The 12,428-nt window shown below is 46.1% G+C and overlaps 2 protein-coding genes across 4 annotated transcripts in view; both read left to right on the top strand.

The window, feature by feature from the left end:
• spdl1 (spindle apparatus coiled-coil protein 1) overlaps nucleotides 1–7,685 on the top strand; it is an 11,555-nt gene extending 3,870 nt beyond the window's left edge. The window contains exons 5-15 of one of the 3 annotated variants that reach the window (XM_032528404.1): nucleotides 43–192; nucleotides 704–802; nucleotides 1,026–1,136; nucleotides 1,227–1,367; nucleotides 1,672–1,778; nucleotides 2,781–2,901; nucleotides 3,078–3,144; nucleotides 3,227–3,379; nucleotides 3,469–3,538; nucleotides 5,121–5,298; nucleotides 7,656–7,685. In XM_032528404.1, coding sequence (XP_032384295.1) covers nucleotides 43–192; nucleotides 704–802; nucleotides 1,026–1,136; nucleotides 1,227–1,367; nucleotides 1,672–1,778; nucleotides 2,781–2,901; nucleotides 3,078–3,144; nucleotides 3,227–3,379; nucleotides 3,469–3,538; nucleotides 5,121–5,298 — 1,197 coding nt within the window. In that variant the 3' untranslated portion in view covers nucleotides 7,656–7,685. Of the gene's footprint in view, nucleotides 1–42; nucleotides 193–703; nucleotides 803–1,025; nucleotides 1,137–1,226; nucleotides 1,368–1,671; nucleotides 1,779–2,780; nucleotides 2,902–3,077; nucleotides 3,145–3,226; nucleotides 3,380–3,468; nucleotides 3,539–5,120; nucleotides 5,468–7,655 lie in introns of those variants that run through there. The other 2 variants (XM_032528405.1, XM_032528402.1) reach the window with 2 other exon arrangements.
• Nucleotides 6,318–12,428, top strand: sil1 (SIL1 nucleotide exchange factor; the record flags this gene model as incomplete). The annotated part of the gene is given in 13 exon segments (XM_032528406.1): nucleotides 6,318–6,692; nucleotides 7,114–7,243; nucleotides 7,687–7,792; nucleotides 8,053–8,102; nucleotides 8,105–8,151; nucleotides 8,184–8,186; nucleotides 9,126–9,197; nucleotides 10,066–10,161; nucleotides 10,246–10,367; nucleotides 10,887–10,983; nucleotides 11,090–11,254; nucleotides 11,346–11,510; nucleotides 11,817–12,428. Coding segments are annotated over 13 exon segments (1,389 nt in total). The 5' UTR covers nucleotides 6,318–6,554.

The raw sequence follows: 12,428 nt of genomic DNA, 5'->3' as shown, positions 1-12,428 counted from the left end.
GTGGAGCTGCAGCTGTTTGAGTAATGTGTTTGTGTGCGGCAGGTGGAGCTGGAGCAGACGCTGCAGGAGGGTCGGTACAGAGAGCAGCAGCTGGAGCTGAGCAGCAGCAGCCTGCAGCGCCGCCTGCAGCAAATCACAGAGGAGAAAGAGGAGCGAGAGAAAGAGGCTGTCTCCTGCTTTATTGCGTTGGAGGTAAACGTCCTCAGCTTTGTACTGTGTTGTGCTTGTGTGCGCATTTATATGGTTTTGGTAACCCAGGCCATTGAAACTGTCCAATTCTTCATGTATAAGGTGATGTCGAACCTTGGTACGTCTCTGGAGTCTTGAAATAGAAAACTTTTAGGACAAGAGCAGTATAAAGCTCTCTAGCAAACTCCATAACAAGATGAATGCACTCAAACTGGAATCTCACCACTAGCGGCTCTATTCTGATGGACGTTTTCCCGCCCCTTGTTAGATCTGTTTTAAGAAACCACAGGATAGATTAGTGCCAAGCCTTCTGTCTGCCAATAGTTAAACACTTGGCTTCATTGACCATTGGAGGGGATTTACAAATGTGCTCATTTGATGGAATTATTTAGAATACAAGGATGCATTGCTATGTGAAATGACTAGGGGCACGTTAACCGACTGTTTGCGCCTCTTTTTCCCTATGTCTCTGTATATGCTCATGCCGTATGTCTTTGCATCTCTGTCTCCACAGAAATCTCGTGAGGCGAACCGGGACCTCCAAATCCAGTTGGACCAGGTTCTACAGCAGGCCCAGGATCCCACCAGTAAAGGGAACTCTCTGTTTGCTGAGGTAAAACCCAACCTGAGCTGCAAACAAACGGCAACAAAGGCTCTTTCTTTGCTGACGTAGAAAACCAAACTAGAGTCAACTGTTCTACCCAGTCTCAACAATTCTCTGTAACTCCATGTTAGACAGCTGAGAGCAGCAGTACAAGCTAAACTAGTTTTAGAGTTTAAATGAAATGCAAAGTCAGAGTACACATCCATCTATATGTTCATTTTTGGTATTGCAGTTGGAGGATAAGCGTGCTGAGATGGAGAGAAAGCTCATCAGCATGAAGGTCCAGTATGTGTCCCTGCAGAAACAGCACGCCTTCAGCAAGCAACAGCTGCAGCGCATGAAGGTACGGTACCGTGTGTCGTGAAGGCTGTAAACATGCACTGTTGTCTGCTCGGAACCAGAACGACAGCGTTGACGTGCATGTGTTGTGCAGGTCCAGATAGCCACTCTGATGCAGCTGCAGGGCTCCAGGGCTGACCCTGCTCAGCTGGAGAGGCTCCAGTCCATGCTGTTGGAGAAAAACGGAGACATCCAAAATCTGATGACTAAACTGCAGAGGCTTGAGAAGGTGGAGGTGAGTATGGCATATCAACAGGATGAAAATATCAAAGCTCAGGAGGATGAAACAAACGTGTTCAATGATCCTTTTGATTTGCCTTTCGCTCAACATGAAGTGGGGGACAAAACAGAATTGAATTGTCATCATAAAGGTGTGTGTGTGTGTGTGTGTGTGTGTGTGTGTGTGTGTGTGTGTGTGTGTGTGTGTTTGTGTGTGTGTGATGTTTGTTTGGTGTGTGTGTGGTGGGTGTGTTGTGTGTGTGTGTGTGTGTGTGTGTGTGTGTGTGTGTGTGTGTGTGTGTGTGTGTGTGTGCGCGCAGAGGATGCTGAAGGCTCAGCCAGATAACCCTGCTCCAGCACAAAGCGCTGACAGCCAAGATGAAACCTACTACACTGACCTGCTGAAGATGAAGCTCAACAACACTGTGTGAGTGTAACAAGACATGTGGGTACACCTGTTCTCACTCTCTCCTCACAACACTTTGATGAACTGTAATGTAGCAGAAATCAAAAGCTACCTAAACCATGTGACGCTTTAATCCCCTGTAGTCTGCTAAATTAGTGTCTTTCATAAATTGTCACACAGAAGAAAAAGGCAGAGACAACACACGTGAGACAGCAAGCCAAGCAGAGAGGTAGTGTACACGGAGGTGATGGGACAAACTAAACTAGAGCCCGACCGATAAAGGATTTTTAAGACCGACACGAGTATTTGGTTATTTAAAAATCTGATATGCCGATACATCGGCCGATATATTTTTTAAAACAAAATGCAGAAACGCGTTACAAAACAAACAGATTTCCTACCCCTGTGCAACGCCAACGCTCATAAAATGGTTGACAGTCTGTCTGTGTTTTTTTTAATCAGCCATTATACATGCTGATACCAATAGATTGGGAAATGCCTAATATCGGCCCAAAAAAAAAGTAGCGTTGGGTACCAGGAACCGAATTTCGGTCTCGGGACTAGTATAGGTTTAGATGCGAAAGGGACCCTAAACCTAATGAGATGTGTTATTGGTTGGGGGCTACTGCAGCAGCTGCAACCCTTCCAGTCTGTGGAGAGGTGGAGTCCAGCGTTGTGTATGTGACTGAGTTGGCAGTTAAGCGTGCTTAGATGCCGCAAAAGCGTTCCAAAGTATAACGATGCAGTACCACCGTACCTGGCTGGGGGTAAGAAACTGCAAAAAAGGCGGAAGGATTATTTCAAATGAAGTGCTCTGTTGGTGTCCAAGTCAGTTAAAGGGTACTGGGTACCCTGCCCTAATCAGCAGTGATGCTTCTTTAACTGGTTAGGTAAGTAATATTATTTATACATATATATATACACACACACATATTCAATCTTGTAGTTCACCATTGAAAAAGATCAGTAAAATCCAAAGACTTGCTGTTTTTCTTGAGTTAATTATCTGTCTGTCTGTGTCAGTAAGGATGCAGAGCGTCTGGGAGACGAGCTTTCCCTTCAGAGGATGAAGTCTTTGTCGGAGAGTCAGAGAGCTTTAGAGCTGGAGAGGAAGCTCTTCTCCTCTGAGCGGCTGCTCAAACAGGTGAGTGTTGTGACCACCATCCATAGTGTTTCACCCACAGGATTTTTATTCAACCACTACATACACAATGATCCACAACTCAACACTGGTAGTAACACACATCCATGCAGCTGTAGTTAGCGAATGTGTCAACACTGTGCTGAGCGTGAGTGTAAATGTTCGACTCCCTGCTGCAGACTCAGAGTGACAAGATCAAACTGCAGCTGCGGATAGAGGAACTGCAGCACAAGTACGAACCCAAAGGTGAGTGGAGAAAGACGCTGGCCGTGGTGTGCCTCTGCTGTCCCTCACTGTGTGACCCTAACACTGCCATGGTTGTCTCTAGAGGCCAAAAAACATGTGCACATAAGAAGGAAAGAGAAGCTTCCTGTTGATGTGGGACCCTCTTCTGAAGAAGCCCCACCTGACAAGGGAGGGCACGTTGTTGCCGTGGAGATGATAGCAGACCCTGAGGCGGATCCTGTGCGCTCCGCACGAGGTCAGCTGCCACACATACACACACACACATGCACACAGCAGCAGCAGCAGAGTGTTCAATACTCAGCTGTTATCATTTTGTGTGTTCAGAGCCCGAGCCGCGGCCGGCCAAGTGTGTGAAGATCAGCAGAGAAGAGGCTGTTGTGATCCCCCCGCACAGGTCAGTATGTCTGTGATCCCCCCCCCCCCAGCTCAGTATAGAGACAGAGCGTGGAAAGCCACGCCCACCGGGGTGGGGAGAACAACTCTCCACTCTCCAATTTACTTGTATTGCGTGAAGGTGCCTTGTTTTCAATTCCGTCTGCAAGCTAACAACAGAAACATGTCTAAAAGTTGCTGTGTGGTTATATTCACCACCAACAATGTAAAGAACTCAGAACTTAATTTTTGACAAGCAGCCAACCCCAGAAACTAAGCTTTTATGAAGACAAATAAGGATCCAGACATGAGGAGTCAGCAGATAGAATGGGGAGACTGTGGGATCCTAGACACCAAGCTAACAATATGTTGGATGTTACGTTTGCAGCAAGAATTTTTTACCGAGTTAAATATCTCAATGTCAGTTTTAGGCTAACTATAAGTCTGTACGTTAAGCTAAAGCTACATAATGTTAGCTTGGTGTCAGGATCCCACAGTCTCTCCATTCTCTCTGCTGATTCCACATGTTGGTATCCATTTTTGTCTTCATAAAAGCCTGTTTGGAGGTGGGGGAACCTTCACACAGGCCAAGTCAATGGAGAGCGGAGAGTTTTTGTCCCCTCTGGTGGGCGGGACTTGTGCTCCATCTCTTTGTTTGCGGTGAGTTGAGCACCAGGCTTTGTTATGCGCTGCTGGTTCTGGGTCAGTTGGAGACACCCGTGAGGACGTCTCGTCTCTCTCCGTGGACGGGAGTTGATGATGCATCCGGCTGCTCTGCAGAAGAACACACTGGGGTTTTAGTGTGGTTGTTTACTCCAGGCATACTTCCAACATGAAAACTCAGAGAAAATAAAGACTTCAAATATATTCCAGCCTCCCACCAAACAGAGCTGAACATTAAGTTTTTTCAGACCGTTGGACATAGAGATCCCAGTAATGCTTGCTGCTCCCCCACATGTATGTGCCCTTACAGGAATGATTCTTCATCTTGGATATTTCTGTTATTGGAGTTCTCATCATTAAGAGTTCCCGAAGATGCCCCATTTAAAGCATTATTATTCACTAAAACTACACTAGAGTCCTGGGATGCTACTTGCAGTTGCAGCTCCTGAGAAATCTAAACTCACTCCTGCCATTTAACGGCTGTTCTTTTTTTAAATTTTGTGATCAAATTTACTGGCTCTTCTTTTTGTTGTTTGTTCCCAATCGACTGGTGAAATGAGGTATTACATTTTAAATACATTATAAAGTTGACTATGGCTTGCCTGACATCGGACAGAATAGTTGACTCTCTGGATCCAGTTAGCCATATGGCTTTAGTGTGGATTATAACACTTTATTATTATTATTATTGAATCACATTCTGTATGACATTAATTTACAGGTTATACGAGCTGTATGAAGGGAGTTGTGAATCTAAAAAACAAACGTTTTTTTATGGTCTTAAAGGACATCTTAAGTGGTCACTTAGCAATAGAAACACTTTGTAAATCCCGGCTGCATATTGCTAGAGATTCCTACTGTAGAGTCCGATTTAAAAAGAGTCAGGGTGACCAACTGGGATGTTGAGTGATTGATTGTGTGTTTTGTGATCGTGTCCTCAGCGAGGAGAACCTGGAGCAGAACCAGCAGCAGAACCTGGACGAGAACCAGCAGCAGAACCTGGACGAGAACCAGCAGCAGAACCAGAGGGAGGAGCGAAGAAAGAAGCCACGTGGAACAGTGGAGGTGATCCATGTGAGCTCCCACAGCAGCATGGAGAACCAGTGTGCTCAGCAGTAGCACTGCTCTGTGTGGGGGGGCAGGGAGGTTGTGTGGCACAACGGGGCCCTGAACGACTGGGAGAACATTATTTTCTTAGTTTAATTTCAATGACTAACTTTAAATTTAAGTACACAATAGAGACCATGTTGTCTTTTATTAAGAACACCAAAAATAAAATGAATAAATAAAAAAGGAGTCAATGTGTCTGAGAAATGGGAATAAATATGTCATCTGTAAACAAGGGATTTGGTTTTTATTGAGGCTTTGGCCCAGCTCTGTGCTGCTCCAGTAACATGTCACCCTCCAGAACCTGCAGACCATGTGGAGTCATTGTATATCATACATGTCTTTTAACCTCTCTCATCAACATAATAGATACTCCAAAATAGCATGGTGAATCATAAGATACTACGGGTTAGCTCAGTTGGGAGAGCAGGCGCACATATGGAGAGAGTACTCCTCAACCCAGGGGACCCGTGGCCCTTTGCTGCATGTTATTCCCCCCCTCTTTCTCCCCATGTCCTGTGAAAATAAAGGCTTAAAATACCCCCCAAAATAATCTTAAAATAAATAAATGATAAGATATCTCAGCGCTGGACATGTTTTAGAAAAATATTTAAAAATAGTCATAATAAATGGTCTGGTCTCCTTCCACAGCATGACGTCAGTGGGAAACCGTCACAGGAAGGAAACATTATTAATGTGCGCACTGAGCTGTGTCTGCTGTATCTCACAATTTATAATATTATATAAAGAGCCGCATGGGATTTTATACACATTGTTATGTTGTGTTGTAACCACTCCAAACCAGCTGGTGGCGGTGATGCTCCCTGTAGTTGAAGAAGAAGAGCTACGTGGACCAATGGGAGCTGAGTAAGATTTAACTGTCTGAGGGTGCCAGCAGTCTTCAGATGAGCCGTCCTGTCCTGTCCTGTCTGGGTGGACTTCTTTAACGGTCTATGTAGACTCCGAGCTTCCGTCCTCATCAGCTCAACAGTTGAGGTAATGCGGACCTGAAGGACACCACATCCCTCTACTAGTCTTAGTCCGCGGGGGTCCTCTCACATGGGCCAGACTCACTTTAACATCTGGCTTCTTTAAGAATCCACTTGACACCTGCTGACTTGGCGCTCATATATGTAGCTGTCATGTGGAGCACAGCAGGAGCCGATGCTAACACAACGAGTCAGAAGAAAATAATAAATAGATTTGTAGTGTCGTCGTGTACCTTTGGCTGTGCAGAACAGTCCGACACTAAAACAGAGCATTAGTGAATGGGGCCTGGTGAGAGCTGTCTCTGGCTTTGTGTTTCAGATCCCATGCAGCTGATGTCCAGCAGGGCCGGAGGAGCGGCTCTCCTCCTCCTGCTGCTGCACTGCTGTCACATAGCCAGCAGCACCCACGGCCACAAGGTGAGTTCTACTGCATTCTGTCCTCGTTCGTGTCCCACACATAGGGTCCCACTGGTCCTCGCGTTCAGAGTGGGGCATGCAACAACCTTTTGCAGCCACTGGAAAGTGTTCTCTATGTGTTGTCCAACCTTTTATATCCATGAGACAAAGACATCAGTGGGACCTTAATCATCAGGAGCCAGCCATGAAACATATTCTAAAGAAAGCTGACTTCCCTGATCACACACAGAGACACAGAAGAAGAAGAAGACTGCTGTTGTAACTGTTATGAGATATGATTTCCAACATTGAGAAGGAAATTAGGTCTTTGTTTTTACAGATCCAAGACCATTAGAGGGAAGTTGTAACAGTCCTAGAAAGTAATGTCCATGTGTGTAAAATGAAGTCTTATTAAAAGCAAACTGTGTGTGTGTGTGTGTAGTCTGACTCTGCCTTAGCTGTGATGGAGACTACAGGAGGAGGTGATGAAGAGGAGGAGGTGACGGTGGAGGAAGATGAAGGAGATTTAGAGGTGGTCCAACCTACTGAGGAGTGGCAGACTCTGCAGCCAGGTAAGGTGTTTTGGTATGTAGGACGGGGACGTCGTATGACTAAGTGTAGTCTTTTTCTGGTTTTAAAGGCGGCATTCCAGTAAAGTGATGTCATTTTCTGAACTTTCCAGACTGTTCTAGCTGTTCTTTTATTTGCCTTTACCCATTATATCCACATTATTGCTGATTATCTATCTGAACTCTCATTGTGTTAATATTTTGCAAAAGCCCCAGCAGTCAATCGTACAATATCGCCACAATATTGACATCGACCCTACAGTATCGCTGCAATATCAACATACTTGTTCAAGAATATTGTGATATGTGAGAGTACAGGTATACTGTACTATTGGTGTTCTCTGTAGTTGCTGCAAGGTTCAGTACAATGCTCCATGCACACCTGCCTATACGGTTAACTGACTATGACTCTGTCTGTGTGTGTGTGTGTGTGTGTGTGTGTGTAGGCCAGGCAGTGCCAGCAGGTTCCCATGTGAGGCTGAATCTGCAGACGGGTCAAAGGGAGGTCCGACTGGGAGAAGAGCAGCGTAAATACTGGACCCAGGAACACAGGTTGGACTCCCCTCTTTAACACTTTTAAGAAGCAGCGGTGACCACAGTCTGAATCTCCTCTCAGCAGGTGTGTGTGTGTTGTGTGTGTGTGTGGTGTTGTGTGTGTGTGTGTGTGTTGTGTGTGTGTGTGTGTTTGGTGTGTGTGTGTGTGGTGTGTGTGGTGTTGTGTGTGTGTGTGGGTGTGTGTGTGTGTGTGTGTGTGTGTGTTTGTGTGTGTGTGGTGTGTGTGTGTGTGTGTGTGTGGGTGTGTGGTGTGGTAGAAGACAGAAGAGAGCCGGTCCCACCTTCAGTCCAACTGAACTCAAACGTGCCATAAGAAGATAAAGGAGGACATGAACCCCACAAGCAAAGACCAGCAGGTAACAGGATGGCATGTTTATTTAAGATCTAGCAGGTAACTTTAAATAAATCACTATTTGTCGTATTTGCTGAAACTCAGTGTATCCTGACAGCGGCGTGTTAGACAGATCGTCTGTAGTCTGCCTCAGCAGTGATATGTTTCAAGATACAGTCTGACATCCGGCACAATGTCCCTCCCCTCTTGCTGTCTCCGCTATCAGGACTTACCTCCGCCCGGGACAGTTGTGATTGGTTTAAAGGTGCCCTGTCACACAAAACCGTTTTCACTTGCATTTTTTGAAATATGATAGGTCCGTATGTGTTACTAATATGTTGTGAATGTGAAGGTGAACTGCTCCCTCCTCTGTCAGCTCTAGCCACTAAAAAGAAACAAGAGTAGAAATCAGGCCAATTACAAGAGCTGGTCAGTCTGACGTCATGTTGCCTGAGCTCATTACTATTCATGAGCTCGCCCAGTTGCTCTGGGTAAAGGATGCTGATAGCCAGGCTCTCATTGACTGGATGTTAGCCAATCAGAGTCAAGCAGCTTAGCTCATTGAATATGAGAACTGGTACATATTGAGCTGAGTCTTCCTGCAGGCTTTCTATATCACACTAGAATGGCTTAAAACAAGGGAACCAAGACATTTTTTCTACAAAAAAAATGTTTCACACTCCATGGTAGAACTTACCACAAAGTAATGAAATACATGTGGCAGGGCACCGTTAAAGAAGCTATAGCCAGATCTCAATCAGCGCTGTGTAGATGAGTCTGGCAATAAAAAAAACTAGATCATCTGTGTTCCTCTGCCTCCTCCTGGTGCTGCAAACGCCGCCTGCAACTTCCCACCACGCCTGAAGATCAACGACCAATCGGAGCCGCAATATTAGAGATATGTTTTTGAAATACACAGTATGTTTCCTTGGTAATGATTTGTATTGTGTGCGCACCGTAATTCCTAATTTTGTGTGCGTCTCTTTGTGTGTCTCTAAGACGTTTCGTCCTCTGGAGGAACTAAAGAGGGACATGGCTCAGCTGGACCTGATGGTCGAGACGGATGTTCAGGTATGTTGCGGCAGGCAATGTTGCATTACACAAAAACACAAGAGTCCAGTTTTGAAAGTTTCTGTAATAGCCAGTGAAAACCTCCGGTAACACGCATCGGCCCAGCAGAACTACTAGGATGGTATCAAACATATGCTTACCTTTTTAAATAAAGTCAGCTTCGTTCCATAGTTTGCCACCTTGAGAAAGACTGCATATCCTTTTCACAGAAATTTTATTATCACATTCAGGCATTCATGTAAGTTCAAGTTTATTGTCATATGCACCTTAGTACCACAGCAATGAAATACAATATGCCTTATTGCACTCTCTCAGCACCAGTCAAACGTAACAGTTATAATGATAATAACATAAATAACAATAAAACTTTAAAACACCACAATAGACAGTGGCAAAGTGACTAAGTACAGGCCACAGCCCTCCTTCCTGCTATGCCATCATTCAGTAGCCTTATTACCTGAGGATAAAAACTATCCCTATAAGGTGATGTGCGCGTTGGGATACTCTGCAAACGTCTCCCTGATGGAAGCTGGGAGAAGAGGTTGTGTGCAGGATGACTAGAATCCCGCATAATACCTCGTGCCTTTTTAGTACGGCGTTTCCAGTAAAGATTTTGCAACGGTTTAAGTAGAACGGCAATGATTTTAGATGCAGTTTTGACCACCTTTGTCACCACAATGTTACCTGTCAGTATACTCAATTGTACAGCGGTAAAAGTTCTGTAGAATATTAAGGGACATACCATATTTCTTAGGACACCTAAAAAAATATATATATATATATCAATATCACTGATATATATTTTCCCAGATTTTAATAATGAAAACTGTGTGTGTGTGTGTGTGTGTGTGTGTGTGTGTGTGTGTAGATAATGAGGCGCCTGCTGGAGAGCTATAACAGCAGCGAGTCGACTACAGAGCAGAAACTGAGCCTCCTGATGGAGCTGGAGTACCTGGTGCATCAGGTAACCACACACACACACCTGCTCTGAACTTTCCAGATGTGTTGAGGTAGGTTTCTAACTGTGTGTGTGTGTGTGTGTGTGTAGGTGGATAACGCCCAGACTCTGTGTTGGATGGGGGGTCTGCAGCTTCTGCTGGAGGGTCTGAACAGCTCTGACTTCAGACTGCAGCAGAGCTGTGCCTTTGTCCTGGGCTCTGCGGTGTCCAGGTACAAACAGCTGACTGCACGCCTACGGTTCATTTCCAGAAAACTGTGTTATGACATCACATGCCTGTGAGGTCGGGCAAATCACGGCGGGATTGGACGGAGTTAATGTTTCCAATGGAGTAAATCAAAACACATGTCAGTAGCCTGAAGACACTTCAAACATGTAGAAATGACAAATGCCTTTCTTTCTCAAACTTCCCTCAACACAAACCAGATGACTCACTAACAGCTGTTCTCCAGGCTGACAGTAAAATGACCTTTAGTGTCAGTCAGTGCAATGTTCCAGTTGAAAGTTATTTACATAGAAAAGCGTCTACAGGTTTGGTGAAGTCTAATTTCTGTCCCGCTTTTTTTTGTTTTGTAAGAGAAGTGACCCGCTGTCAGAGCGTCATTCAGCATCATACACACAACATGGCAACCCACAAATGGATTTAGTGTCTTTGCTTGCCACCTCTGGGCCTGAACACACAGAGTGACCAGAGGTCCCATGATGATGTGGTGTGGTCTTGTGTCCTGCAGTAACCCGCTGGTCCAGGTGAAGGCTGTGGAGAGCGGCGCTCTGCAAACACTCCTCACCATGCTGGCCACAGCACAGCCACGCCCAGTCACAAAGAAGGTACCTGCACACGGTTATTGTTGTTATATGATTCCCAAAGAGGATTTGGTTGTAATGTCTCCTCTGTGTGTGTGTGTTTGTGTGTGTGGGGCTGTCGTCCTGTCAGGTTCTCTTTGCAGTGGCCTCCCTCTTACGGAACTTCCCTTACGCACAGCGCCACTTCCTGTCCCATGGAGGGCTGCAGGTCTTGTCAGAGCTGTTTAGGGCCGATCGGGGGGGAGTTTTGCGTACACGCATCGTCACCATGTTATACGACATGATCAGTGAGAAGGTACAGCAAAGGAAGTGTGTTTTTTGTGGGAGGGAGACGTAGTAACTTTAGCCTTCCACGGACTCTGACGCTGTCTGTCCTGCTCCCCCAGGAGCTGATCTCTCAGACCGGCCTGGACCCGGGACTGGACGCCGCCCACGAGGAGCGCCTGCGTCAGTACTCGGCCGTGTCTCTGCAGGGGGAGTTGCGGGAGAAGGGCTGGTGCGGTCTGGTACCCCAGTTGCTGGAGTCCACGGAGCACGACTACCGAGAGAAGGTGGACACACTCATCGGAGATGATTGACACTTATCATGAGCAGCGTTGGTCTGGCTAAAAGTGCGTGCGTGCGTGCGTGCGTGCGTGCGTGCGTGCGTGCGTGCGTGCGTGCGTGTGTGTTGTCTCAGGCTCTGCGGGCTTTGTTGGCTTTGTTTTCTGCTGCTGGGGAACTGCAAACTGAGCTTTGATGGCTAGACAGCTACGATGATGTGTTTTCCTTTTTGTGCACCAATAATGCAGCTGACCTCGTGTGTATGTGCGTGTGCGCGTGTGTGTGTCTGTGTGTGTGTGTGTGTGTTGTCTCAGGCTCTGCGGGCTTTGTTGGCGATGGCTCCCGTGTGCTTGGATCAGTACCGCTCGGACGGCTCTCTGCTGGGCTCCCTGCTCTCTCTCAGAGAGCAGTACCTGGAGATGGTCCAGTCAGAAATGATCATAGGAGAAGAGAACGGCTACTTTGGAGAGATTGTTGAACTTATTAATGCTCTACAAGTCAAAATAAAATGAGGAGGAGTGCCCTGACTTCTACACTCACCACAGAGGGACAGACTCCTCCAGACACGAGTGTCCTGCATGTCGGGCTGACCCTGGAGACGGAGCACTCTTTGGTTCATCATCAGTAGGAACTCCAGTAAAGTTTCATCTGTGGCCTTGGATCGCTGTTTGGATGAGGATTTCTTTTTCCTGGGTTGTCACTGTAAAATATTTTGTTGTTAGAATAAATTAATAATTTAAAAATGATGTTCTGGTGTTTCGGCGTAGCCAGTCTCGCATAGCCAGAGCTTCCTCCACAGCGCTGCGGAGGAAGCGTTACACACATTCAGCCATACTAGAGTTGGACACCATGGGGATTATATAAGGCTTTGCTTACAATGACGTAGATTTTGTTTTAAAATTAGGGGGGGATACATTACAACTGGG

Source organism: Etheostoma spectabile, chromosome 10 (assembly GCF_008692095.1).
Source record: "Etheostoma spectabile isolate EspeVRDwgs_2016 chromosome 10, UIUC_Espe_1.0, whole genome shotgun sequence".
NCBI classification, from domain to species: domain Eukaryota; kingdom Metazoa; phylum Chordata; class Actinopteri; order Perciformes; family Percidae; genus Etheostoma; species Etheostoma spectabile.
This window is presented reverse-complemented; position numbering and strand designations above follow the sequence as displayed.